The following is a 27,676-nucleotide window of genomic DNA, read 5'->3' as shown; positions in this document are numbered from 1 at the left end:
ATCTTCCAAGCGTTTGAACCCTCTTGTACTGCTTTTCCAGGCACAGTAGCAGGGAGCTGGAGCAGAGAGGGGTACTGGGGACCTGAACCTGTGTTCGTATGGGGCGCCAGCCTTGCATCACTATGCTTGCCTGTCTGCAGTGTGTGATGAAAGATTTTGGCTCTTTAGAAACGTAACACAGATATTAGTAACAACTTCATGAAGGTTGTCTTTCTGTGTCCCCAAAACAAAGTTGGAAACTATGGTATTTTTTTTTCCTTAGAACGATTTATTATTTTTATTTGAAAGGCAGAGTTACAGAGAGAGAAGGAGAGACAGAGCAATCTTCCATTCACTCGTTCACTTCCCAAATGGCCACAATGACCGGAACTAGGAGGTCCAAAACCAAGGGCCAGCAGCTTCTTTCAGGTCTCCCATGCTGGGGCAGGGTCCCAAGGCTTTGGTTAATTCTCTACTGCCTTCCCAGGCCACAGAGATCTGGATGGGGAGTAGAGCAGCCAGGACATGAAACGGTGCCCATGTGAGATGCCAGGGCTGTAGGCAGAGGCTTAACCTGCTCTGCCATGGTGGCCAACCCCAGCTTGGTATTTTAGACCTCGGCCATGGGTGTGGTCTGCTAATAGGATAGTAAGCATGACTTGAGATTGTCATCTTCTCATTTGTTTATAAAGAAGCCTGGACTCAGGCATGTCTAGACCATGCCAGTGTTGTGTGTGGGCTTGGTGGGAAAGGAGGACCTGGCAGTCGGGAGCTGACTGAGCCTGCTTCCATCCAGCAGCGCCTGTTCCCATCCGGCAGTGCCTGTCAGTTTCCCTATTTCCCAGGCAAGGGTCTCAGTTTGGTTTCCAGGCATTTCCGGGGAGGTGTGTGTGCCTCCAGGCTTCCATTGCTGTTAGAACTGAATGAGCTCATCTGGAAGCAGGCCTCGGTCAGCGTTTTCCGGAGGAGTGCGCTGAGACGGACATTTGCTCCTAGTGCAAGGGCCGCGGGGCGGGAGGGGGGTCACTTAGCCCAGGGTGTGCCAGGCTGCAACCCTGTTCTTAAGTCACCATGGTTTCCGCAGCTGCAGCTGACAGCAGCTGTGACCCTCAGGAGCCTGGAATTCTGCTCCAATCATTTTGGTGAGGGGGAAGAGGAGACAGAGGGGGAGCCGATGGTGCTACGGGAACACCCGCGACAAGGACTTTGAGAGATGAAGGGGAGAGGGAGAACGGAGACACATCCACGGAGGAGGGCCTGAGCTGGGGTGGCCTAGGGACGGTGGGCTGGGCACAGGGAGGGCGGGCGGGAAGCTCAGAATAGCAGACATGAAAGAAAGTGCCAGCCAGTGCAAATACTGCACCAGGCTGGCGGGAGGGTGGCGGGGCGAGGACCGGGGCCCGGAGAGAAAAATAACAATTAGTACAGCTAAAAATAAAGACTAATTTGGAGACAAAGCCAGATACACAAAGAGAAAAGTCGCCAAGAAGACAATTCCTTGCAAACCAAATGTTCGAGGAAACGAGGCTAATAACAGCCCTTTTCGGGCTGGTTTGCAGAAGAAGCAGACAATAGGCACGAACACGCGTGGCGGCGCAGAGCAGGTGACACGCAGCCAGCGCGGTGGACCCTTGAGCTACTCAAGCGCCAAGGCCCTTCGGGGGCTGCGCCCACGCGTCCCCAAAGTTAGAGAAGTCCTCTGCGCACCCGCGTTGTCGCTCAACCTCTTGGTGAGAAAATGAGCCAGAGGGGTTTCTGCAGAATTTGGCCCAGGAGCGCCAGGTGGGCGGGAGAAAGTGCCAGGGCTCCGGCCGGGCAGAGGACGCCCACCCGTGGTCACTCGTTTCTCTTCGCGTGCGGGCACTGAGACCCGGGTCTCGCGACCGTCCACCTGCGGGCGCGGCGTGCATGGTCCTGCGCTCGGTGGATCGAGGCTGGCGGGCCAGGAGACCAAGGCCGCAGGGCAGGCCGCGAACGGACTGCGCAGAATGGCGTGGCCTAGGCGTCCGGATCCGTGATCAGGGGGTGACCCACCCCGGCCGCCCGCCCACGAAGGCGCGCTAGGAGCCACGACGCGCCGAGCGTCCCGGCGCCGTACCCACTTCTCTGGGGCAGCGAGTGGGAGGGAGAACGCGGGAGCTGGAAACTGGGCGGGCAAGCCTCGCCGCAGGTTACATGGACCTCAGGACACGCACCCAGGGAAACCAAGACCCGGGGCGTTCGTTTTACTCGGGGCGCGGGGCCGGCTCCTGGCACCCTGGGGTGGGGGCAGGCAGGGCGCAAGGAGCGCGCCACGCGGCGCCTAGCGGGGAGGAGGGCGGCGGGGCGGGAGCGGAGCGCGCCGGGGCGGCGCTGAGCCGGCTCCTCCTCCTTGCCCTCCTCCTCCTCCTCCTCGCCTTGCTCGGGCTCAGAGCCGCGCGCCGCCTGCTCCTCCTTCCTCCCCGTGTGCCCGCGGCGATGTTTAACCGCGCCGTGAGCCGGCTGAGCAGGAAGCGGCCGCCGTCAGGTAAGCGGCTCCCGGGGTCGGCGTGCTGGGAGGGTCGGGGAGCCCCAGCGGCCCCAGGAAGCCCCAGCGGCCCCGGGGAGCCCCAGCGGCCCCAGGGAGCCACCCGGGCCGGTGCTGTCCGCGGGGCATCCCTCCCTCTTGGGCTCGGGCGGGGCTGGGCAGTGCGCCCCGACGGGAGACCCTGCCGGCCGCGCGCTTCTCCACGCTCAGTCTTGCTCCAGAACCTGGAGGGGCTCCCGGGGAGGAAGTTTGAAAGACGAACGGTGGCAGTTTTCTTTTGAGTGATGGTTTGGGCGAAGAAGGAGATGCAAACTCTCAAACTTTGGAGATGGAGCGGGATCCAGATTCCTCAGCGGACGGCTTCCCTGCGCTACAATCCACTGGGCTGCGGGCGTGGGTGGGACGGATGCCGTGCATCGGGAGCAGCCGCGGCTGGAGCCCGGCGTCCCCTGGGCGGCGGCGGCGGTGGGGCCTGGAGCGCCAGCGGTGGGGCGGGCGGGGGCTGAGGTTCTGCACCGCCGAGCGGAAATGTGGGACCGCGTGGGTGACAGAACCCCTAGGTGGCGAAGGCGCGTCTGTGGTTGACGCCAGCCACGTTCTAACTTTGGGAAGGGTTCCTCCGGCTGTCACCTGGGACCGACCTGACCGCAGTTGGGAGCCACTTGAGAGAACAAAAAACCCTTGCAGAGATTTCTTCCCCCACCCCCAACTCTATGTTACACCCCCTTAGCCTTTTGCTGTTGATGCTTGCGGGGGTCTGGACCAACAAGGGAAAGAAGAGGGACCTGGAGCCGTGGGTGTTGGGTAACTTGTCCTAAGTCAGACCCAGCAGGTGCTGGGGAGCATGTCTGAGTTCAGTGGCCCTGTGACATCCACCGCAGGATTCACTTCTGGTTGGTGATGCAGGTTCGTTTCCTTTTTCCTGGGAGCATGGCGTTTTAGCAGGGAACTTTGTGGTTAAGAGATGGGAATCTGAGTAGCTGGGACCCCATCTTACCTGTACCCCTGCCCGTGGGAACTTCCCTCTGTGCATCGTGGGGACCAAGATGCAAGATGGTGATGCCCCGCAGCAGCCCCCATCTCTGGAAGCACCCCTCAGGGCCTGCCCATCAAATGATGCATTAATCTGGTGCTTCCCATTCAGTAGGCAGGACGTGGGACGAGGACAAGCATAGCAAGGGAGGGTGGTAGCCATCGTCCAGGGATGTCCAGTGCCTTGCTAGGCTCGTCCTCGTCCTGCACACTGCTTGCAGGAGCCAGTGACTGGCTATTTGGGAAGCTTGAAATGAGGTGTGACGAGATGTTTACATTATGGAAATCAGCAAATGCTAAAAATCCAGGTTTGTTCACATATACACACTACAAGCTGATATACCAGCAGCCCCTTTGTGAGTTTTCCCATCTGTGAAATGGGTCTCATAAAGTGGTGGAATTGAATACATGGGAATACACAAAGCCCCTTGTATAAAGCTTGTCACATAATAAATGCATAGTAACCATGAGTGGCTGCCGGGATCCCCCAAAACAACCACTGAGTCCAGGGAGTTAATATGGATTTGTATTCTTTTACCTCTAACCTGTCTGTATCCCTAGAAAGAACTGAGGACAGTTTTAGGGACATCAGTAGAGTTAGCTACTTTATGGCAAATTTTTTTTTAAAGAGTTATTTTATTTTTATTCGAAAGGCGATATACAGAGACAAGGAGAGATAGAAAGGAAGATCTTCCGTCCGATGATTCACTCCCCAAGCGGCCGCAATGGCTTGAGCTGAGCCAATCCAAAGCCAGGAGCCAGGAGCTCTTCCTGGTCTCCCACAAAGGTGCAGGTCCCAAGGCTTTGGGCTGTCCTCGACTGCTTTCCCAGGCCACAAGCAGGGAATTGGATGGGAAACGGGGCTGCTGTGATTAGAATCAGCACCCATATGGGATCCCAGTGCGTGCAAGGCGAGGACTTCAATCACTATGCTATTGTGCCAAGCCCAGGGCAACAATGTTGATTTGAGAAGTAGGGAGACAGAAACCTCCATTAGCTAGTTTGCTCCCGAACGCCAGCAGTAAACAGGTCTGAGTCAGCCTGAAGCTGAGAGCTGAGAAACTCGGCTTGAGTCTGTCCCATGGATGGCAGGGCCCCTGGTCCTGGCACAACCTCCCAGGGTGTGCATAAACAGGAAGCTGGACCTGGGACTGGAACCCAGGCATCCCACTATAGCATGAGGTGGCTTACCATCTAGGCCGAGTGTCAGCCCTGAGGGCAACAAACCTGGTGACCAGTATCCTGGGGCATGCCGGATAGCTGGGGTCTTGGTTTGCTGTACTTTTTAGGGTTATGGTGTTTTCTCCCTAATGGGACAGGTGGCGAGCCAAGCCCTCACCACACAGAGGCTCAGGGGATGGAGGGGCCAGCCGAGGAGGCCTTCAGACCCTGCGTCAAGTTACCCATTCTGTGGGACCCCTGATTTGAACTTGGCTGCTGCCCTGCCTCCCCTCCCCACTCCCCAACACCTTGTCTTAAGGCCTTTCCTGGGATTTGGGCCAAAACTTTACTCAAGACATGACCTTAGCTCAAACCTTCACAGTTTTGATCCCATGTTACCCGGCTTTCCACATGGGACTCCCCAATTTGCCTTGCTATTCTTTTCTAAAGTGTGTTCTACCCACCACAGAGGGTGAAGGGGTCTTGATAAATGCAGGTTCCCAGGTCTCAGCCCCAGACCCAACCACTGTAACTTGGAGATGGGAAGAGGGACAGGCATGCCAGTTCTTGGGCCACTGAAGCAACCCCCCTGCAAGGAGTCTGTCTGCTTATCCCACCCCCATGGCTCCTGGCTTTGTTGATAAGCCGCCAGGTTGGGCTGCACCCTGGACCCTCACCCTGCAGCCAGGCCAACGGGTGCCAGTTAGGGGAATCCTTCCCCTGCTAGGCAGGCCACCCAGGCCTGTTGCACATTATCTCATTAAACCCTTGGGAATGGTTTCAGATTTATGGTGGGGCTTAAGTTTTTATTTAGAGCTGACAGTTGGCCTCCCAACTTAATGTCTTTGCTTTCACCAGCAGCTCCAGCCTCAGGGGAGACTTCCCCAGCAGATCCTTGGTGGCCCAGGCCTGGAGCTGCAGGGACAGCGAGGTGGGGCTAGTCCAGGCACAGGTGTGTGTGGCTGGCCCATGAGCATCTGGGGCGAAGGAGCCAGCCCTGGCCCCCAGAGCAGCTGCGTGGTGGCAGGTCGTGTTTGTCTCTAGTGTGATTTCTAGCTGCTCTACGGCCTGCTTCTCTCACTGGCTGAACATGTGGGGTCCAAGGCAGGTGGCCATTTTCTAGAGTTTCCTGGGTGAACAGTCACTTCCCTCTGCAAGTTGAGTCACGCTCACAGCCCCTGGATGCTGGACTCCGGGAACTTGCTGTTTAAACAACACTAAATTTACCCTCTGGTTCCTTCTGCTTCCCTTAGATAGCTCCTGGCTGCTGCTGCCGCCCAGGGTGGCAGAAGGGGCCCAGACTGGCAGGCGGCTGGTGGGAGGTGTCCCCTACAGTGAACCCGTCCCTCCAGACTTGAGGGGCACATTCCCCTGCTGGCCACTTCCCCTCCCCTTTGGTCTGGGAGTGGGGGGAACTCTTGCAAGTGCTGGGTCAAAGTCCGACCTGCCTGCTTCTTCACACCCCTCACACTCCCTGGGGAGCTGGACGTCCCCACCTCTGCTTTGCCCAGTGAGGGACCGCCACTGGCTGTCGAGTGCAACCTGTCTGAGCAGCAGCGGCCCCCTCCTCTCAGGAGAGCTTGGCAGCTTTTCTAGTGCTGACCACTTTGGAAGGGTAGGGCCTGCCGCGCCCAGCCTCCCCTCCGTGGTCGTCTTGCTGAGATGGCCTCCAGCCAGCTGGAGGGCTGATGGCTGTTCTCTTGCCCACTCTTCCTCTTTCCAGTTAAAAACAAATGAAGCCATTACCATCCATTTTTATCATTTCCCAAAAGGGCGTTCCAATAGCCCAAACAGCAGGAGAGATGGAATCCCAGGTACCTGGCCTGATGCCCAAGAATCTTCTAGAAGCTTTAGGCGGCTGGGGGCAGGGACAAGAGGAAGACTGCTGCTCAGGGCTCCTGTGCGTGGCTCTTGAGCGCCGTGCCTGCCTGAGACTGTGGGTGGTCCCAAACCCACGGTACACATTGGGACCTGCCAATAATCAGAAAAAAAACATGCATACATCTTGAAAATGTCTGCACCAAAATAAGTTTATCTTGTAACTCATTTCCCATCCTCTGTCAGGCACCCTCATGCTGTGTTCTTCCTGTATAGACACCTGTGCTGGAGTTTAGTTTAGAAATTAGGGACAGTGAGAGATTCGCAGCAGCAACTGATGATTGACACAGAACCACTGTAACATACTGAAATAAAGTTAGAAGTACGAATGACTTATTTCTGGAAGTTTCCACTGAGTATGTTGGGACTGTGGTTGTCTTGCAGGTAAGTGACGCTGAGACAAACTGATTCTCACATAGGGGACGACCATAAATACCATTGTCTGTTTAAAAAAAAAAAAAAAAGAGGCACACAGCCAGGTCGGATCTAGTCCACGGACAACCGAATTGACCAAGGCTCAGATAGCACTCCTCTGTCCCCTCTGCCGCTTCTTCATGTTCCACTCGGGTCAGCTTCTCACCAGCCTGGTCTCCTTAGGTCACTTTCCCTGCTGTGGGGAAAGGGTTCCCACCTTCCATTTCTCTCTCCTCTCTCTCTCTCTCCCTCTCCTCTCTCTTTTCTCTCTCTCTCTCTCTCTCAAGATTTACTTATTTATTTGAAAGACTTACAAAGAGAGAGAGAAGAAACAGAAAGACCTTCCATCTGTTGGTTCACTCCTCAGATGGCTGCAATGGCCAGAGCCGAGCTAATCCAAAGCCAGGAGCTTCTGGGTTTCCCATGCAGGTGCAGGGTTTCAAGCCTTTGAGTCATCCTCTGTTTTCTCAGGCACATTAGCCAGGAGCAGGATGGGGCTCAGTTGGGATATGAACGCTGGCAGCTGTGTCACAGCTCTGTCCTCTACCTTTGATTTCACGCAGCTTCCCCTGAGCTTTCCTCTGGGGGGGGTCTCAGCTCCTCCCCTTCCAAACCTGATTTCTTTCAAAGTTGTTTATTCTATTTGTGTTTATTTGAATGGCTCAGCAAGAGGGAGACTAAGAGCTCACTTCTTCCCATCAGCTGGTTCACCCCCAACATGACCATAGAACGGGGGTCGGGCCAGGAGCTCCTTCCACGTCTCCCCTGTGAGTGGCAGGGACTCAAATGCTGGACCCATCACTGCTGCCTCCCAGGATTCTGGATGGGATGTGGGTGTTGTGCCACAGAACCTGTTCCTCTTATTAGTAGTAACATTATTATTATTAGTAGTAGTAGCAGTAACAGCAGTAGTCAATTGCTTAACCTTTCTGTGCCTTAGTTTTTTTCTGTAAAATGGGGCCAATGATGACCCCACCCCCCGGGGCTGCTGGAAAGCAGAGATGGGATCTGGTACATGCACAGTGAACACAGGTGTGTCTGTCAAGTGTCGCCCTTCCTTCTGTACCCTCTGTTCACCCAGTCCTGGCTTTGCTTGTTCCTTGGGCAACATTGATCAGGGTAGGACACACGTCAGTGCCAGACGCCGTGCCGAGCCCAAGGTAGGCTCTGCCCTCGCTCTCCAGACATGTCTGACTGGTGCCAGAGGTGGCAGGTGGAGGGGGCTGGGGAGAGGAGCTGAGAACAGGCCTCCACAGGGCATTCAGGGTCGCTGGGCCCAGGAGCCTGTCCGTGGCGGGTCTTCATGACCGCCTCTGGGGAAGGCTCTGCCTAGAAAGCCAGGACTGCAGGTGGCTGCAGACAGCTGTGGGTGTGCCTATTTCCTTCCCTCTGGCGGAGGCTGGAGACTGTGGCCATCTGTTGTTTAGTCCAGTCAGAAGAGGATGTTGGGGTTGTTCTGCCTTCGTTCCCGAGAGTGCTCACGAGTACCACGGCTCCCCGAAGGCTGTGGAGTTTGGTCTGTGTGGACCCCAGAGCATGGAACGTAAGGAATGGGTTCCCCACCCCCTGCAGCTGGTGTCCTCAGCTTGCCCATGGCCTTGGCCTGCTTCTTGGCTTGGGGAGGGGAAGGAGTGGGAGGTTGGAGTGTGCCGGCAGACACAGGGGTGCACAGGTGACCCTGAGGAGCCGCTGTGGGTGCTTGAATTCCTCTGCAGCCTGGGCCCTCCTGTGAGGATGCCACCATGCCCCTTCCCAGCCATACCACCCTCTTGCGCTGTCTTGTCTTGGATGCCGGCTCCCATTACGGTTATCCTGTGGTTATTTGCTCACTGTGTTTCCTGCAGCCCTGCCTTGCTGGGAGTTCTCTCGAGCTAGGTGCTCAGTGGACACATACTTAAGTCACCTTTCGATACAGTGTTTCCATGACCTGTGCAGCTTTCTACATGTGACCAGGGGTAACCAGTGACTGCTGATTTGAAATTGGGGTAGCTTTTGTTTCTTAATGTAATACTTTTGACATAGGGTGGGTGATGGGAGGTTTTCAGTATGTCTTATGGGCTGTATACTTTCCTTGCAACTTGAACCCCAAGTAGAGTGTCTGCAGGGAGTGTAGTGTGTGGGTGACTGTGAGCCAGTTGCAAACACAGGGACAACGTCTCAGCTTTTACCTGGACTGGAATGTTGACTTTGTTTTCTTTGCCGTGCTGTGAGTTTGAATGGGAGGGGGCAGGGTGTACTTAAGATGGACAGGCTGAGAAACTGGATATGGGGGTCTCACTGGCCACACACTTTGCTGCAGCTTTTTAAAAAGCAGAACCCCTGGCCATGAGCACTTTGTTCTAACCAGCATCACAAATGCCTTGTGAGGATCGAGTCTGAGCAATGAGCATCTGGAAGTGGTCCCTGTTCGGTATGATGTGACAGCATCTGTAATGTGGCACGCCACAGGCTGCGCCCGGCCAGCTCTGCTCCCTGTCCCCCCACCCTGTGGTACCATGCCTGTCTTTGAAATGATGATGTTCCTGAAGTCAGACAGGAGTGGACAGTGTGTGCACGTGGTACGTGTGTGCCAGAGGTTCACACCTGTCTCACGTGACTTCGTTTCTCCACGGGACACCCGGGTGGCCAGCCTCACCATGGCCACCCCCTCCGCCTGTGTGGGTGAGCAGGTGAACAGACATCTGTGTTCCTGCATTCTTGAAGCGGGGGCCTTGGTGTGCATTCTCCATCTCCAGGGTGCGTCACTTGTCTCATCTGGAAGGGGAGAGCGTGTTGGACACTTTTGTGAGAACTGGGTGATTGAACCCACACAGAAAGCTCCACGCAGTATGCAGTGCATGTGGCAAACACTTTTGGAAACCTTAGCTCTTCAAGTATTCCCTGATGACAGATTGAATAGGAAGATGAATTTCTTGAAAGCAAATATTGGACATGCAGAAACTGAAAGGTCTAAAATGATGTAAAAGAGTTCAGGCACTTAAAAAAACAACAACAAAATATCCTTTATTTGTTGCAAATGTGTTTTATAATGGAACAAAATAGCAGGCCAGGGCAGCTAAGCAGGCCAAAGAGGGAGCCGGTGTTATCTGAGGTGTTATCTGAAGCTGTTCGGCGGTGGGCTGAGCACTTTGCCTCCATCTTGCGTTCCAGCAACATCTGGCGGAATCCTCCTAAATGGACACTTTTACCAGTGGAAAGAGATGGGGGGTTGCTGAAGCACCAGGAAGTGGGCAGCTGTGAAATCTTGCGATTGCTTAACTCTTAAGTTCAAAAGCTTGATTGCTTGCTACTTAAAGAAAGGTCATTGATCTCGCATATACATCGATGGACTGACTGTGGTCTTTAGAAATCCCACTCTTGGCTCTTGTAGGGAAGCAGCAGAAGTCTCTCGGGGGGAGGGCCCTGAGTACTGCACATGGCCTGTTAGGTAAAGGGACAGCTGAGAGCTGAGAGCTGGACCAGAGCGGGTGGATCAATCTCCTTGGCGGGTAATGACTTGAAGAAGAGATGCCATTAAGTGAAGGGCCTTGCAGAGACTGCCAGTCGAGGTCAGTCTGTACTCCGAGGCTGGCGTTTGTCCTAATGGTTATGATTAAGCCCTAACATCCATATTGCAGTGCCCTGGGGTTCAAGACCCACCTCTGCCACCTGACTCCAGCTGCTTGCTGATGAAGACTGGGGAGGCTGGGTGATTGGATTCCTGCCTGCGCTGTGGGAGACCTGGGTTGTGTTCTCAGATTCTGCTTTGGGCTCTGTCCAGTCCCGGGATTTGGGGAGTGAACCAAAAGATAAGAACTCTCTCTCCCTTTGCCTCTTGTGTAAATAAATGCCTTAAAGAGAGAGAGAGAGAGATATTGCTGGAAATAGGTAGCAGCCACATAGCTAAAAATGAAAATTAATTCCATAACACAGTAGACTTAATATTATCAGAGCTATGACCCATGGTGTTCTGCTGGGACTAAAATATTCCATCCATCTCTTCATCCCAGCATCTGGGAAACTACCTGGATTTTGACATGCACTGGCTGAACTTGGCCTCAGATAAAAAGAGAGCAGAATCCAGAACCCCAGCAGGGCCTGTGCCTCAGCCCTCACGGGTAAGGAACTGTGGACAAAGCCACACAGCTGATTCAGAAGCAAACTTCACTCAGACTGCTGTCAGACTGCTGTCTGCTAAAGCGACTCTGGCTCACGGATGGCCCGTGGGCCCCCACATTTTTTGGGAATCCTTGAGTGTCTCCCCCACGAGGCACACATCTACTTAAAAGTTGATTGGGACAAGAGATTCCACAGTGAGGTGCATGTTTCAGGCGTTCCAGCAATGCCTGTGCTCTGTACTAGGGAGCACAGTGTGTCAGCTTCCCCGTCTCCCCAACAGGCCTGTGCGTTAAGAAACACAGAGGCGGGCCCTGTGCTGCAGCTTAGTAGCTAAAATCCATGCCTTACATATACCGGGATCCCGTATGGGCACTGATTCATGCAGCTCCACTTCCCATCCAGCTCCCTGCCTGTGGCCTGGGAAAGCAATGGAGGATGGCCCGAAGCCTTGGGACCCTGCACCTGCATCAGATACCAGCAGAAGCTCCTGGCTCTGGATCGGCTCAGCTCTAGCCTTTGCGGCCACTTGGGGGGTGAACTGGAGTGAAAGATGTTTCTCTGTCTTTTCTCTCTGTAAATCTGCTTTTCCAATAAAAACAAATAAATCTCTAACAAGACAAAGAAACACAGAGGCACAAGTTTCTGGTTCCTGAAACATGCTCAGTGCTGCATGTTCCTCTCACCTTGGGGACAGGGACTTGGCCTCAAGTTGTCAAGCGTGGCTGGACTGGCCTCCAGAACACTGGATGGTCATCTTCATAGAAACCCCACAGATCTGGCTGTTGCTGCCACTTGGAGAATGAACCAGGAATGGAAACTCTCTCTCTGGAACCCTGCCTTTCAAATGAATAAACAAATTAAAAAAAATAACATTAATGCCAACAATGCAAAGAGTGTGATTAGCCGGAGAGGTTCTGGCTAACTTGTCTAGGGAAGAAGAGGACGTGCTGAGTTTGTCAGGAGTGTGTGTGTGCCAGGCCTGCCGCTGGGGGCCTGGTGTGCTTCCCCTCCATGGCCGTGGGATGACCCTGAGTGGGGGAGCTAGCTCACACACACACACACACACAGATTTTGCCTGGGTCTTAACCGTTGGAGTTGCTTTAGCTGGGTTTAGAACTGAGCCAGCCACAGTGACATTCTGTGATTTTTTTCCTTGACTTCAGTGAGGAATCAAATTCTGTTGAATGAGGCCTGTCTGTGGCCCCTGTTAGTGTTAGCTGGAGGTCGCTGTCCTTTCCTCTGGGCCTGAAGGCCTGTGAGAGTCAGCGAGTGGGGATAAGGAGCCAGCGGCACCATCGTACAGTCTGTCTACGCATTGGCGGGGGATGACCTTGGCCTACACTCCCAGGAATCAAGTGACAGCGAGGAGCGAAATGAACGCACCAACCTCCCCGAGGAACTCAACATCAGAAGTTTGTAAATTCAGACAGAAAAGGCGACCGTGAGATGCTGGGACCCAGATGAAAGGAAAAAGCAGCCAGATTAATTTCGTCTTTATGTAAGCTTTGGCTATTTGGCTCACTGAATTTTTTTTTTTATATCCGCTTGGATTTAAATAAAGTCAGAAAACATGGCTTATCTTGATGCCTGAGTGTTTTGGCAATTTTCTTAAGTCTTACGCCCCAAGTCAAATCCCAGTCTTGCTCCAGATGATCTGACAGGGGAAGGGAGATGGATACAGCACAGTGTGGTGGGCGGCTGAATCTGGGCTCCCTGGGAGGGGACACTGAGCCAGGTGTGGGGTGATGAGTGGGAGAGGCGCATGTTGGTACAAGGCAAGTCTCCACCCCGCCGCCACCCTCAGCTCTCCTTTCTGTGAAGAGCAGGGACTCCTATAATGTGCCATGTTGCCAGGCGCCTGGAGTATCACTTGTACATGTAACTTGACATGTTTCAGCTGTGTGGTGCTGGTGGTTGGGGATGGCCCACAGGCACGTGACAGTATCTGCTGGCCTGTGCCAGGGTCTGTGTGTTAGCCATGCAGTGCTATGCACGTGACAGTACTGCCGGCTGTGATGCGGTCTCTGCTGTGCCTTGCAGACCTCCATGACAGCGACAGCAGCTCCGGTAGCAGCCACCAGAGCCTCAGGAGCACGGCCAGATGGGCAGCGTCCTTGGAGAATCTGCTGGAAGACCCAGAAGGCGTCAAAAGATTTAGGGTTTGCCTTTCTCACTGTTCATTAGGGTTGATGGGGGTCTACAGAAGGCTGCCTGTATTGAGCGCGGGGAGCAGGGGACAGGCTGATCCTAAACTCTGCCTGTCCTGGCTTGAGGGTAAGAAGGTGTTAGTCAGTGTGACCACATGGGCAACGCTGGCACAGATGGCGTTAAGGGCGCTTACAGTCCACTCCTGGTTTTTGTGTAGTTGGGGGCAGAGGGGTTAGGAGACTAGGGACATGACATTGCTGGGGTCTCTAGGGAGGGTTTCCAGCTGTGTGACCCCTGGAGGAGGGGGGAAGTGGGAAGTCTCAGGATGCATGGTCAAGGACTCAGCAAGGAGGAGGTGGGGAGGGCGTCAGTGACCCCTGAAAGTCCCTTTTTCGGCCACCCTCAGGGATAAGGGGGAAGGCCACGTGTGAATTTTGAGTGTGTTCCAGCAACTTCTATGGTTAGGTCATGAGTCAGACAGGAGGAGCCCTCATGCTGCCAGGCTCCTGTGCCAGGCCCCAGTTCCCAGTGGCCACTGTGAGCCTCACACAACTTCAGGGAGGCCTGTACAGTACGGAGTGGCTCTCTGTACCACGAAGCCTCCAGTTGCGGCCAAATGGAAACACACCTTTAACTCAAAGTAGTTTTCTTCCTGGCATTTGTAGACAAGCCTGATGTGTTTTTCCCCCTCCTTTTGTTTGAAAAAAAAAAAATGGGCTTGATTTTAGAGGAATGCACTTTGTTTAAACACTGTCTGGAAAGAACTAATGTATCTCCCATTTTAATTTACTTTTTTGGTAATTTATTGTCAGCTAAGCAATGTGAGTAGATTCCAACCTCATTTTTATTCTTCCTTACTACGTCAAAGCCGTTAAGGTCAAATGCATATGAAATCTTAGCTTGTACATTCAACATACTCCTTGTTTCTCAGGGTGGAGTTCTTAGGGGGCGACTGGACCATGTTCAGCTGGTAAATTTTGTTAACTCGGCGATCATAGGGACTTGCCTTATTATTTCTGAAAAGGAGACTCATTGAATGATTGGTTTTTGTCTTTATGCACAGGAATTTTTAAAAAAGGAGTTCAGCGAAGAGAATGTTTTGTTTTGGCTGGCGTGTGAAGAGTTTAAGAAGATGGAAGATAAGAAGCAGGTACCCCCTTTGCTGGCCCATCACTGTCTTCCTCCGGTGGTTATGAAGTCGCAACTGCCTTTCCGGTAGACCTGGAAATTATCTAAGGAAACTTGATTCCAATTAGATTGTAGGGAAAATTTCAGTTTCAGATCAGGTCTCTCATGTTGATCAAATATTGATAATTCAAAAAGGAGTAAGGTAAGCTGGTTTTAAAGGAAGCTGTCCAAGTGGACCAAGGTTTAAAGTAGAAACAACTGCTTATGTTGTTTGGAGATCTGTCCCATTGGCAACTCTGGATGCAGTTGTGTCATGACAGAAGGACTGTATGTATCTGATAGGTTTGTCTGCCCGTGCACCTGCCCAGAGCCTCCATCCAGGCACCTGCCCAGAGCCTCCATCCAGGCACCTGCCCCCTGCCCAGAGCCTCCATTCAGGCACCTGCCCACCTGCCCTCCTGCCCAGAGCCTCCATCCAGGCACCTTCCCAGAGCCTCCATTCAGGCGCTGCCCACCTGCCCTCCTGCCCAGAGCCTCCATTCAAGCACCTGTCCCCTACCCAGAGCCTCCATCCAGGCACCTGCCCAGAGCCTCCATTCAAGCACCTGTCCCCTGCCCAGAGCCTCCATCCAGGCACCTGCCCAGAGCCTCCATTCAAGGACCTGTCCCCTGCCCAGAGCCTCCATCCAGGCACCTGCCCAGAGCCTCTATTCAGGTGCTGTCCACCTGCCCAGAGCCTCCATCCAGGCACCTTCCCAAAGCCTCCATTCAGGCGCTGCCCACCTGCCCAGAGCCTCCATCCAGGCCCCTGCCTAGATTCTCCTGCACAGAAAGCTGCTGAATGTTCTCTAGGGTAGGGAGTGCTGTGTTCAGAGCAGCTTCTTATCCCCATTGGTTGAGTGTTCTGCCGCTGATGGTTGGAGGCAAGCAGGTGGATGAGGTTATGAGCAAGAAGGCTGCTCATTGTGGTGGGTCTCTAGGGCCTGTGTCCACGGATTCCCAAGAGGCTGCCTGCCAGGCAGGAAATGATGTGAATGAGTGAAACTGCGGGCAGTGATGGGGTGGTGGAACTTTTTTTTTTTTATTTGCAGCCTTGCCAGCCAAGCAAAACACAGCCTCAGCCAGATGTGGCTTGTGAGCTGCCAGCTTTCGAGCCTTTGCCTGCAAAAGCTGAAGTCATGGGGCTGGCAGGTCTGCAGGCAACAGGTGGGAATATGTAATTCATTGGGCAGGTCTAAAGGAGGGAGGGGTGTGACCCCCCTGCTCCTGCCTTCCTCTGCAGGTGGCAAGGACAGATTCTAAGAGGGGCTCCCTCTAGTTTGGATTTTAGTTGTTTTAAAAGCCCTCTCTGGGTGGGCCCCTTGGCCTTTGCCTTCTTCCAGCCTCTTCCTCCCCTAGGGTGTCTTTGGCTGGGGCCTCCTGGGCAGTGAAGGCCCCTGAGGAAGTGAGAGCAAGTCGAAGGACCTACTGGGAAAATGAGGACTCCTGGTTCTCCTGTGTCTCAGCAACTGGGACAAGGCCATGGTGTGCACCTGCTGTGACCAGCTCAGAGTTGAGCAAGTGAGCGGGATAGGCCAGGCCTCACATGCTGGGTAGATGAGGAGGTTGCTATCTGCCCCTCACATGACACAGAGCTAGGACTTGAACCAGCACCCAGAGGTCACCCTGGGCATCTCCTGTCCACCTGCTGCTGCTGTGTGGTGGTTCAGCAAAAGTCACCCAACCCTCATGGAGTGCCTGCTGGGCACCAGGTGCTGTGCCAAGCCCAGGGATGAGCCAGATGAGCATCTTGGGAGAAGGGAGGAAGGCTTTGCAGGTTCTGTGAGTTTAGAGCTGGGTCAGTGAGGGCATGGACTTTGAGTCAGTAGGGAGACCCTCTGGAGGAGTAACTTGTAAATGGGATCTGAAGTGGGGGGTTCAGAGCAGTCTTCCCTTGGTAGGGAGCAGCACTGGGGGCTTGAGGAGGCCAGATGAGGGGAGGGAAGCTGTCATGGTGTATTTGAGGCTGGGGAACCTTGGGGAACTTTGCATGCTGGCCCAGGAAAGCTACTGTAAGACCATAATCCTATAGACAGAGCTTCCCTAAGTACTTAGCCTTCCCCCAGAACCCCCTATGAGACAGGTGGGCAGGTTATGTGGAGGCAGCCCCCAGCTGGGGGTCCCTGGGGCAGCTGTTCCTTACCTGAGGCTTGTTACAGGCAGGGTGGGTCTCTGGCTCCAGGCCTGGGCATTCTGTCTTGTGGGGAGTACGACCTGCGTATGAGTGCTCAGCCTGTGAACACTGGAGAAGACTGCAGGCGCTTGAAGCAGTTGAAGCAGTGGACTAACGGAATTTTACAATCAAACTTACCACATCTTGCTGGGCAGGGCATCCGTGGTGGGGTTTCTCTCGGTCCTGGGTCAGCTGGGGCAGTTGTGTGGTTGATGCACATCTGTTGCCCTGTGCTGTGACCTTGGTCGGGGCCATGGGCTTGAGACATGAATAGGCTTTCTATCCATCTGGGGCTTTGTTCCCAGAAACCCTGTGTCCTGGTGTCTTCCCAAGTCTTAATATAGGAGGAGCTTGACACGGGGTGTCTACGGGGACAGTGACACCTCTTGTGCCCTCTGTGGGGTGTGTGGTTGTCGTGCCTTCCTGTGCTCTGTATTCAGCAGTCAACTTTATTTTTCTCTCTTTCTTTCTTTTTTTAATTTAAGATTTATTTATTTTTATTGGAAAGTCAGGTTTACAGAGAGCAGGAGACACAGAGAAAGATCTTCTATCTGCTAGTTCATTCCCCAAATGGCTACAAAGGCCATAGCTGATCTGATCCAAAGCCAAGAGCCAGGGGCCTCTTCCAGCTCTCCCCAGCAGCTACAGGGTCCTAAGGCTTTGGGCCATCCTCTATTGCTTTCCCAGGCTACAAGCAGGGAGCTGGGTGGGAAGTGGAGCAGCCAGGACACGAACTGGCACCCTATGTGATTCTGGCATGTGCAAGTGAGGATTTAGCTACTGAGCTGCTGTGCCAGGACCCAGCAGTCAACTTTTAAAATAGTTCTTTTCCTTCTCACTTTCCTTGCGATTTAAGATTTTTCTCGGGCCTGGTGTGATAGCCTAGCGGCTGGAGTCCTCACCTTGCATGCACTGGGTGCATACGGGTGCCGGTTCTAATCCCGGCTGCCCCATTTCTCACTCGGGCACCTTTGGGTTTGGGGTTGCTTGCCAGCCTCAGCACCACACTGGTTCTGACGCATGGCCTCTGATGTGCATGTGGCTAAGTCCAGTTCAGACCTGGGGGACCCAGCTGCCTGTTGTGGTGTTTGGGGGCCTGGCTCTGCACTGCCCAGGGCCGCAGCTGTTCCCTGGGCTCTGCGTGGGGACTGGCGAGGGTGGGTATAGTCCCTTGATGCCTTAGGAAAGCACCAGTGAGATGCCTTCCTTTTCAAAATCGGGAAATGAAACCCAGTGGATGCTTTTTTCCCTGGGAAGTTCCTGGATTCCTTTAAGCTTGACAGTTCTCAAAATGTCCCTTAGGTTCAGCCCCCTAGATTCCCCTTCTGAAGCAAGGAATGTGAATCTTAAATGATCGAAGTAAGAGCGGTGCCAGTGGTAACAGTGGCTGCTGTCTATTTATGTCTGTTTTGTCCCAGGCACTGCTCCAAGAGTTTTTATATGGGTTATTTTATGTAATCCTCAGAAGACCTGCAGGGCAGGTGGTATTGTTATACCCATCTTAGGGGTGGGAAAGCTGAGGTTCAGGTTAAAGTGAACACACAGAGAATTGATGTCTTGCCTCTCTGACTGCTTTGGCTGCCTCTCCTGGTCCTTAACATGTGCTTCTAGATAAAATGTATTGACCACTCTGGTTCCTCCATCACGTTTAGGTGGCATCTCTTGACTGTCTACTTTGTTTTCATCATATATCTATATAAAGATTTATTTAGCCATTTGAAACACAGAGTTACAGAGAGAGGGAGAGACACTGATTTTCTGTCTACTGTTTCACTCCCTTAATGGCTACAATGGCTGGAACTGGGCTGGTTGGGAACCAGGCGTTTCTTCTGGGTCTCCCATGTGGGTGCAGGGGCTCAAGCATTCAGGCTATCTTGCTCTGCCTTTCTAGACACATTAGCAGGGAGCTGGATCAACAGAGGAACAACCAGGACTTGAACCACTACCTGCATGGGAAGCTGGCACCACAGGTGGCAGCTTTACCCACTGTGCTACCCTTCCAGCTTCTGTGTCTTCATCATTTTTTATCACTACTCTAAGGTTTTTTAAAATTTTATTTATTTTTATTGGAAAGTCAGATTTACAGAGAGGAGGAGAGACAGAAGGATCCTCCATCCGCCGATTCACTTCCCAAGTGACCATAATGGATGTAGCTGGTTCACTCCCCAAACAGCTGCAGTGGTGGGGGGTGGGACTGGGCCAGGGTCAAGTTGGGGTTCAAGCCAGGAGCCAGAAACACAGAGGAGGTCTCCTACGTGGGCAGTAGGAACCCAGTCATTTGAGCCATCACTGCTGCTTTTCAGGGTCAGCATTAGCGGGAAGCTGGAGTCAGGAGCGGGAACCAGGGATTGGGGATTCTGATATGGGAGGTGGGCATCTCAACTGGTGGCTCCATCACTTCGCAAAATGCCAGCTCTTAATGTTGTATGTAGTTTTAAAAAAGACTTATTTACTTATTTTGAAAGAGTTATAGAGATATGATAGAGACAGAGGAAGAGAGGAAGAGACAGTAGAGGAGAGGAGGGGAGGACAGGAGAGGACAGGAGAGAGCTAGTTTCTTCCGTTGGTTCATCCCAGCCCCCAGATGGCTGCAATAGCCAGCACTGAGCCAGACTAAAGCCAGGAGCTTCTTCCTGGTCCCCCACGTGGGTAACAGGGCTCAAACACTTGAAGCATCTTCTGCTGCTTTTTCTAGGCCATTAGCAGTTGCAGAAGTGGAACAGCTGAGACACGAACTAGTTCCCATATGGCTCACAGGCAATGGCTTAACCTGTTATGTCATGGTGCTTGCCCCTGCACAATATTTTAAGAAGTTTTATGCACAAAATAAAATTTCGTGGCATGAAATTTTCTACTGGTGGCATCGTGTCAGCACGAAAATCATTTTGGGTTTTGGATTTTCTGGTGGGGAATGCTTAACCTGTTAGCCGCCGCAGACAGGGATCCTGGCGGGTAGGCATGTGAAAGCCGCAGAGTCAAAATGTGTTCCCCCACTTTCCCACGACGCTGATAACCTTATAGGTTCTAGGTCTACACTCGGGTTTTTGGAGATTCTCTTTGGTTGAGTGTATTTTGTGTGTAAACTGTGTTCTCGTTTGCTTGCTCCCCTCTGGCTGGAATAGGGCCTTTCATCACTGTGTTCTCAAACCGTGTGGTGGTGGTGCTCCTCCCCTCTGCGCTCCATGTCTGGGAAATGTGCTCTGGCTGTTAGCTCCGTGGCTTCCCTCCTTCCACTTGTCCCCCAGGGATGTCCCGTGGCCCTGGATCGAGCCCTTTCTTTGTTTTCCTCCCGAGTTTCTGCCTCTTGGCCTTGTGGTCCCTGCTCCTGGGCAGTTCCCCCTCTACTCTGTTCCCATCGCTGTCTTCGCTTGCCTGTGGACCACACACTCCTGTTTGTGAGTACACAGAGGCTGTTGGGTGGCCTGGGAGGAGCTGGTTGGGCTCTGCCTCCTGGATTTCCCTCAAGCACCCTTCTCTGCCCTTCTCTGTCATCCTCGCCTCCCCATCAGGCCTCTACCCTGCAGTTCCCCTGAGTCGGTTTTTGAAATGTCTCCTGGATGCACAGGTGTGAGGTGGGGGCTGGGAACCTGGGGCTCACTAGCTCCTTCTGGCTGCCCTTCAGGACGCTGGCATGTGGGTTACCCCTCACTGCAGGGCGCCCGCCACGCTGGGGTGTGGTTCTGCTGCCCTGTACCCCTCCCCAGCCCTGCAGAGGCCCAGCTCTGTTCTTGCTGTCTGCAGTATCACCTGTTCCCCTCCAGCTGCTTTCCATTTCCTGAGCCAGTTCTCAGAAGTGTCCTGGGGTCCTAGGTATTTTCTCTGCCTCGTTCCCTTTCTAGAGCGGACAGGGGTCCTTTCGTTCTCTTATGCGTTCTCTGTCCCCGGCCCATCTCTGGCAGACTGAGAGGAGCAGGGAGGGGGTGGGCTGATGGGGGTAGAGTCTGGTGACAGGATGTGGGGTGAGGAGGCGTTGAAGGGGATCCCCGTTTGCAGCTCTTGGGGGTGGAGACTGCAGGACCTTCAGGCCAGGAGAGTCCGCTCCTTACCTTTGGGGTAAGCTCAGGGTATCTGGACCATCAGTGTCCACACTGGTAGGCTTGGTTGTCTTGCAGCTAACACACTTGTGTACTGCATCAGGTGCCTGGGTGTGATTCCAGTTTCCTGGTGATACATATCCTGGGGGAGGGCGGGTGGATCAGGTAATTGGCTCCCAGCCACCCAGGTGGAAGAGCTGTCCTGGTTGCCCGGCTCCAGGCCTGAGCATTGCAAGTGTTTGAGGAGAGAATCAAGAGGTTGAAATTTTGTCTCTAAAAAACATCCAAGTCGGCCTCTTGGCCAGCTGCTTGGAGAAGGTTGTGCTGAGCCTTCAGGTCACAGGTGGCTGGAACAGGAAGGGACTGAGGGTGGACTGTGTCAGGAGCTAGAAGGTGTTGGCAGATCCGGAGAGAACCAGACTCTCCCCAGCCTGACGGGAAGAGGTAGAGGAGAGAGTGGTGGGCAGGGCCCCCCACCAAGGGGAGTCCCTGGAGCGCATCAGTGAAGGAAGGAAGTGAGGTGGGCACCTGTTCTGAGATGTGACATCCAGGCAGTTTCTTGGCTTTTGCACACTGGGGGCAGTTCAAGTGCTTCCCTTGATGAGGGAGGAGAGCCAGTGTACCCAGCCATGCCCCGTGGGGCTCTGGGCAGCCCGCAGCTGCTCCCCTGCAGATGGGCTTTCTGGGGCTCCTGGCACAGGGCACCAGTGCAAGGGATGTGCTTTCCTGGGCAGCAGGCTCCAGGTGCTGACTCCTGCTTGAACCCTGGCCCCACAGCCAAAGATTTGCCAGGCCTGGGTACAGGGGCAGTAGGAAAGGACAGTCCCATTGACACGAGCCAGGAAGCCTGTCAGGTACAGACAGGCCCTTCTGCACAGTGGCGGGGGTGGGGACGGCCCCGGGACACGTGTGGTCTGTGCTGTGGCAGGTGCACCTGCAGGGTGAGGAAGAAGAAACCACCTGCTCTTCCCCCATCCACCAGCGGGTGACTTCCGTGAGTGTGCTCCTGATGGCTACACTAGGGTTAACAGCTCTGGAACAATCTACCAGAATAGCAGCACACCCTGGCTTTTCTTTCCTGTCCAGCGTTCTCGACCCGGCAGCAGGCCTCCCCGTGACTGGCCTGCGGTCACCAGTCTCAGGGTTTCCCTTTTCTGTCACGCTTCCTAGTCCCACCGAGATAAGCCTGTGCAGCTGTAGTCAGGACGCATGCTCTGTCACCCTGCCCTGGGCACCCACCTTCCCATGAGGGGTGGCTGGCCAGGGGGAGAGGCAGGAGCCCAGAGTGTCCAGGGCTTGGAGACCTGCAGCTCTGGTCCTCTCCCACCCCCATCTTGAGCCTCCCCAGTCATACTGCATTTGGGGCAGGGAGCGCTCCTGTGCACCTGTGCACCCCGGCCCCTGGAACCGGCGGAAGTGGGTGGGTAGGTGGAGGTGGAGTGGGGGGTGGAGTGCTCACTGCCCCCCGGAGACCTGCGTGGTGTTCATTCCTCTGGCGGCTGACATTGGACGTTTATGAAGTAACTTTCAAACAGGAAGTGGTTTTTCCAAAAATATTCCTTCCTGACAGAATGGGGATGGGAGGCCGGGTGGGGGGTGGGGAGAACCGTTACTGTTGGCGAGGCGAGACGTTAGTTCCCCAGTGCTGCTCTGCCTGGTCTGGAACAACCGAGTCCGCCTCCAAAGGCCCCCTGAGGCTGGTGTGGGTTTGCTGACTGTCACGGAGGACCAGGCCCCCTGGCTTTGGGGGTTCGATTCCCCCGGTTAGCTGCCTGCAAGCGCGAGAGGCTGTCCTTATGAGGGGCGGTGGAGCTGAACAGTCCTGGGCTCTTTCCGTGTCAAGTCACTGCGGCCATAGAAAGCTCCTGACCTAGAACCCCAGTTACTGAGCTTTCTAGTGGCTTCCCCAAGCCCAGCTCCTGCAGCATGCTGGAGGCCCCAGGTGGGTGCTGGAGAGAGAAAGGCAGCTTCCCAGAGCCCTCCCTCTCCTCCGTCCCAGCACCTCCTGCATCATAGCCTCGTGGTCTCTGCTGACTTCAGGGTGAGGTGACACATCGGGAGCCACAGCCTCACTTCTGCCTGCCCTGGGGGCTCTCGCCCAGGAAGTCTCCTTTTCTTCTGAAAGAACAAATTTGCGTGGGAAGTCCAGAAGGAGAAGGCCTCATGATTCTGTCACTGCCGGCTGCCCTGGCCTGCCCTGTCTGTCAGCACCTGGGCCTGGGCTGGGACGCTGGCTCTGCGGGAAGCAGGAGTGCAAATGGGCCGGTGACTTAGCCGCTGTGCTGTAGAGGAGGTAGCCGGCTGGGTGGTCCTGCCAAGGGACCAGGATGTAGGCACCTGTGCAGTGATGCATCTGGGAGGTCAAGCAGGCAGCAGGTGCTCCCCAGGGCTCGCCCTCAGTACCTCATTCCTGGGAAGAAGGAACCCTGCCCCGGAGGCTGGGCAGGCACCTGAGATGCCCCCTGGAGGTTCCTCGGCCACTCCACCTGTTCCGGCTCTGGGGCGTGATCAGGGGATGGAGGGAGCCACACATAGCTCCAGTCTGAAGCATGAATGGTGCTTATGGCTATAGGGATTAGTGTGCATCGCTGAACTTGATTTTTTAAAAAGATTTATTTATTTTTATTGGAAAAGCAGATTTACAGAGAGACAGGAAGAGCTTGCTTCTGCTGGTTCACTCCCTAAGTGGCCACAATGACTGGAGCTGAACCGATCCGAAGCCAGGAGCCCAGAGCTTCTTCCGGGTCTCCCACATAAGTGCAGGATCCCAAGGCTTTGGGCCATCCTCCACTGCTTTCCCAGGCCACAAGCAAGGAGCTGGATGGGAAGTGGAGCAGTCGCGGCATGAATCAGTGCCTGTATGGGATCCTGGTGCATGTAAAGCTAGGATTTTAGCCACTAGGCTATTGTGCCAGGCCCTAATGAATTTGTTTTGCAAAATTGTGCAAAATGCATGTAACACAGAATCGACCCTTTGAGCCATCGTGGACCCTCATGATGCCTGTTCAGCAGTGTGGAGTGCAGTTGTGGTGCTGGACAGCCACTGTCACGGTTGCTGCCAGGACTTGGTGTCATCCTGCACGTGGAAGCCCAGTGCCCATGGAGCATCATCCTCACGTCTCTGCCCCTCAGCCCCTGGCAGCAACCGCCAAGCTCTCTGCCTGTGGATTTGCCCCGTTCTTGGAAGGAATGAAATCGCCTACCCTGGCCTTCGTGCTGGGCTGGGCTGGGCTTCTTACAGCCTGGGTTTTTTTTTTTTTTTAAGATTTATTTTTTTCAAAAAGCAGAGTGACAGAAAGGGAGAACTTCCATCTGTTGATAACCCTGGATGGCCAGGCCTGGGCCAGTCTGAAGCCAGGGGCCATGTCTTTCCCAGATTAGCACAAGTAGAGGAGCCAGAACTTGAGTCGGCCGGCCCTAGGACTTCTTCCATGTAACAGATTGCTCCCAGGGTCCAGGCAGGCTGTAGCTCGGCTCACACCTTCACTTCTTTCATGGCTGCATAATATTCCCATGACTTCTTGCTTTGTAAGAGTCACAGGATGACCATATGTCATCATTTCCAAGCAGCGAGTGTAGCAAGTGTCTGACTGGACATGTGGCTACAGACCCTTGGAAGAGGGGAGGGGAAGGATGCGGCCGCTGGCAGCCCTCCCAGGTGGAGTCGGGCTGTGGAGTGGCTGCAGGCAGTGCGGTCGTTTCTTCTCTTACTGTGACAACTTCGGACTTGGCTGGGGTGTGGATGGGGGTGGAGTTGGGCTCGGGTCAGGAAGGGCTGTGCTTGGAGATAACAGCCCGTCCCCCCATCTCCTGCAGATGCAAGAGAAGGCAAAGGAGATCTACGTGACCTTCCTGTCCAGTAAGGCCTCGTCACAGGTCAACGTGGAGGGCCAGTCTCGGCTCAACGAGAAGATTCTGGAAGAACCACACCCGCTGATGTTCCAGAAACTTCAGGACCAGGTATGACTTCCCAGAGAGCCTGCAGTTATCCAGGCACGCTGAGGGTCGCGGTGCTGCCAGGGAGGAGACTCGTCTCCCTCCCCCCGGGGCAGGGCTTTACCTGCCAGAATCGCTCACCCCCTGTGCACAGTGTGAACCAGCAGATTCTGGGTCTCCACACCCAGAGCAGAGGGTGGCTGGGGGCTCTCTGAGGAACCAGCGCGGGGAAGCAGCCTGTGTGTGCTAACTGGTAAAACCTGGGATGCACGCTCAGAGGCTCCCAGAGACAGGGAACCTGGGCTGCTGCTGGGCAGGACCCAGACGCCTCCATCTGTTTCTGCTGGCCCAACATTGTTGACTGTTGACTGCGTGATACCATGCTCCCTGCGTCAGAACGGAAGTGTGAGCACCGGTGGGCAGCACACAGCACTGCTCGTTGCAGGAGAAATCAGGTGTTTTGTTGTTGTTTTAAAAGATGTATTGGTTTATTTGAAACTCAGAGTTAGGAAGAGAGAGATGGAAAGAGAAAGGTCTACCATCTACTGGTTCACTCCCCTCAGATGGCCACAACAGCCAGACCTGGGCTGTACTGAAGCTAGCAGCCAGGAGCTTCTTCTGGGTCTCTCATGCGAGTCCAGGGACCCAAGCGCATGGGGGCACCCTCCACTGCTTTTCCAGGCATATTAGTAGGGAGCTGGATTAGAAGTGGAGCAGCCAGGAATTGAACCAGTATCCTATGGGATGCTGGTGTCGCAGGTGGCAGCTTTACTTGCTATGCCACAATACTAATAGATGGACCCAGAAGAGTGGGCAGCAACTTTCTGGCACTTAAAGGGGAGGGGATGTTCTAGACTTCTATTGACAGATCAGGCAGGGCTTCTGCATCTGTTTCAATAGGTCGCCAAAGTCAGGCAGCCCCGGGCACCTGCAGAACCTGATAAAACAGGTGGTGGGGCCTGGCCCCAGAGTGGCCACTTGCCTCTGAGATTCCCCAGGCCATGCTGCACACACTCGCTGGCTGCCTGCTTGGTCGGCTCTGATCCCCGGTTATGTGTCCCAGCAGCCAAGAGACCTCAGCGTTGGAAAAGAAATGCAAACATAGGAAGGAATTTGAAAATGTTTTCCAGTGAGCACAATGCAAGTGCAGATTCCACCTGCCTCTGGAGTGAGATGGGGGCGTCGAAGGAGCTTCAGCTCCCGGGCCTCCTGGAGGTATCGCTGTTGAGCCAAGGTCTGGGACACTGTTGATGTGGACTTGAAATGGAAGTACCAGTGTGTTGGAAAGGTAGCTCTTGTGGCCTTGGTCTTGTGGGGGTGTCTGCCCCACCAGGGACCTCGGAGTGTCTGTAGAACTGCCCAGCATGCTTGAAGCATGTTCCTTCTGGGCTAGGGGACTGACCCTGTGCTGGAGATTGTCTCAGTAGCCACAGCACCCTCCTACCCATAGCTGTCCTGGTGAGCTCCCTGCCACACGTAGCATGCACATGCAGCTTCAAAGCATTCATGGGAGAAGTTTATTTTGGTGCAGAAAACTTTTAAATCCATGTGGTATTTTTCGTAATATGCGTGTTGTGGACTCTTTGAAGCACTCTTGAGTGCATAGATTTCACCAGTTTTAGCACCAAAATAAGCTTACCTTTTAATTGCAAACTTTCCCAATCATTTTGACATATTTCATGCCTAACTTTGAAAGGCATACATGCTCAACAAAAGAAGCTTGAGGGGTTACAATATAAAGAGGGGGCAAGCCCTTACCGTTCCATACCTGGGAGAAGCACTAAGTGACATGAGCACACACACCAGATGCGATTTTCTTTTTTAAAAGATTTGTTATTGGAAAGTCAGATGTACAGAGAGGAAGAGAGACAGAGAGGAAGATCTTCCGTCCACTGATTCATTTCCCAAGTGGCCGAAACAGTCAGAGCTGAGCTGAATGGAAGCCAGGAGCCAGGAGCTTCTTCCAAGTCTCCCACATGGGTGCAGGGTCATGGCTTTGGGCTGTCCTCGACTGCTTTCCCAGGCCACAAGCAGGGAGCTGGATGGGAAGTGGGGCCATCAGGATTAGAACCAGCAGCCTGATGGGATCCTAGCACATTCAAGGTGGCTTTAGCCGCTAGGCTACTGTGCCGGGCTCCAGATGTGATTTTCAAGCCATTGAATGTGAACAGCACAGTTGTACCCTTTGATTAACAAGGAGAAAGAGGCTGTGATGATTGTCTCCAAGGCATGACTGGGTGCAAATCAGATTTATTTTTATTTTTATTTTTATTACTTTTAACATTGTTTGCATAGTTGAGAGGGCTGCACACCATGTGGGTTTTTGATTAGGGTCAGGAGGGTGGAGGTATGGTGGAAGGTGGGTGGGATAAAGGTTTCAACTTTTTTTCCTCCCCTGTCCACAGGGAGGAAAGGGAAGGGGGCCGCTCCTTACTGTATCAGTAGCCAGATGTGGGGACACGGTCATTTGATGACACTTTAGACACCCTGGTGTGGGGAAGAATGTTCCGAGGGTATTACTTGAGTGGTTTTGATAGTTCTGAGACATTGTAGGTTTCATTGCACCAGGGTGGAGAAAAATCTTTCCAAGAGTATTGGCTGACCAAGTCCACCTTAGTGCATCCACATACCCAGATACTTGCTGTGAAGCTTGGCCAAGAGCGTGGTCCAACCTGTTCTGCTTTCCATCCTCTGATGGGGCACTTGATATCCTCTGCTGGCCCAGATGAGCTAGTTGGTGTCTTCCATGTGCACTTTTTATTACACAAGCATCAGCATGTGAGGAGACCTAGTCTCAGAACATGTACTCCAAGGTCAGACCACATATATTCTGATTTTCCCTGTGGCCAGGGCTTGAGGTCAATAGTCTAGTTGGAAAGTGTTCCATAAAAACCTTGCCTGGGCTGATCTCAGACTCGATTCTTGTGTGTGTGCCAGCCAGTGCAAGGTCAGGCTCAGTCTGTCACCTATACCAGCCAGTGTACGTAGCGGTGGATACAGCTGCCTGGTCAAGTCCACCCCTACTCTCATCTGTCATGTTAATTGTCAGTTGCTGTGGCCTAGCCTAGCCCAGCCACAGGCCTGGTCTTCATGCATACCAGCAGGTGCTGTGGCCTAGCCATGGCAACCCCCCAGTGAGCACCCCCGCAA

The 27,676-nt window shown here is 53.9% G+C and overlaps 1 protein-coding gene across 1 annotated transcript in view; it reads left to right on the top strand.

Moving 5' to 3' along the window:
* The first annotated feature begins 2,352 nt into the window (after nt 1–2,352).
* The window catches only part of RGS10 (regulator of G protein signaling 10), a 34,364-nt gene continuing 9,040 nt past the window's right edge, over nt 2,353–27,676 (top strand). The window contains exons 1-4 of the mRNA XM_004579776.3: nt 2,353–2,485; nt 13,109–13,227; nt 14,280–14,366; nt 24,407–24,550. Coding sequence (XP_004579833.1) covers nt 2,437–2,485; nt 13,109–13,227; nt 14,280–14,366; nt 24,407–24,550 — 399 coding nt within the window. The 5' untranslated portion in view covers nt 2,353–2,436. The remainder of the gene's footprint in view (nt 2,486–13,108; nt 13,228–14,279; nt 14,367–24,406; nt 24,551–27,676) is intronic.

This window comes from Ochotona princeps, chromosome 13, assembly GCF_030435755.1.
Source record: "Ochotona princeps isolate mOchPri1 chromosome 13, mOchPri1.hap1, whole genome shotgun sequence".
NCBI classification, from domain to species: Eukaryota; Metazoa; Chordata; class Mammalia; order Lagomorpha; family Ochotonidae; genus Ochotona; species Ochotona princeps.
This window is presented reverse-complemented; position numbering and strand designations above follow the sequence as displayed.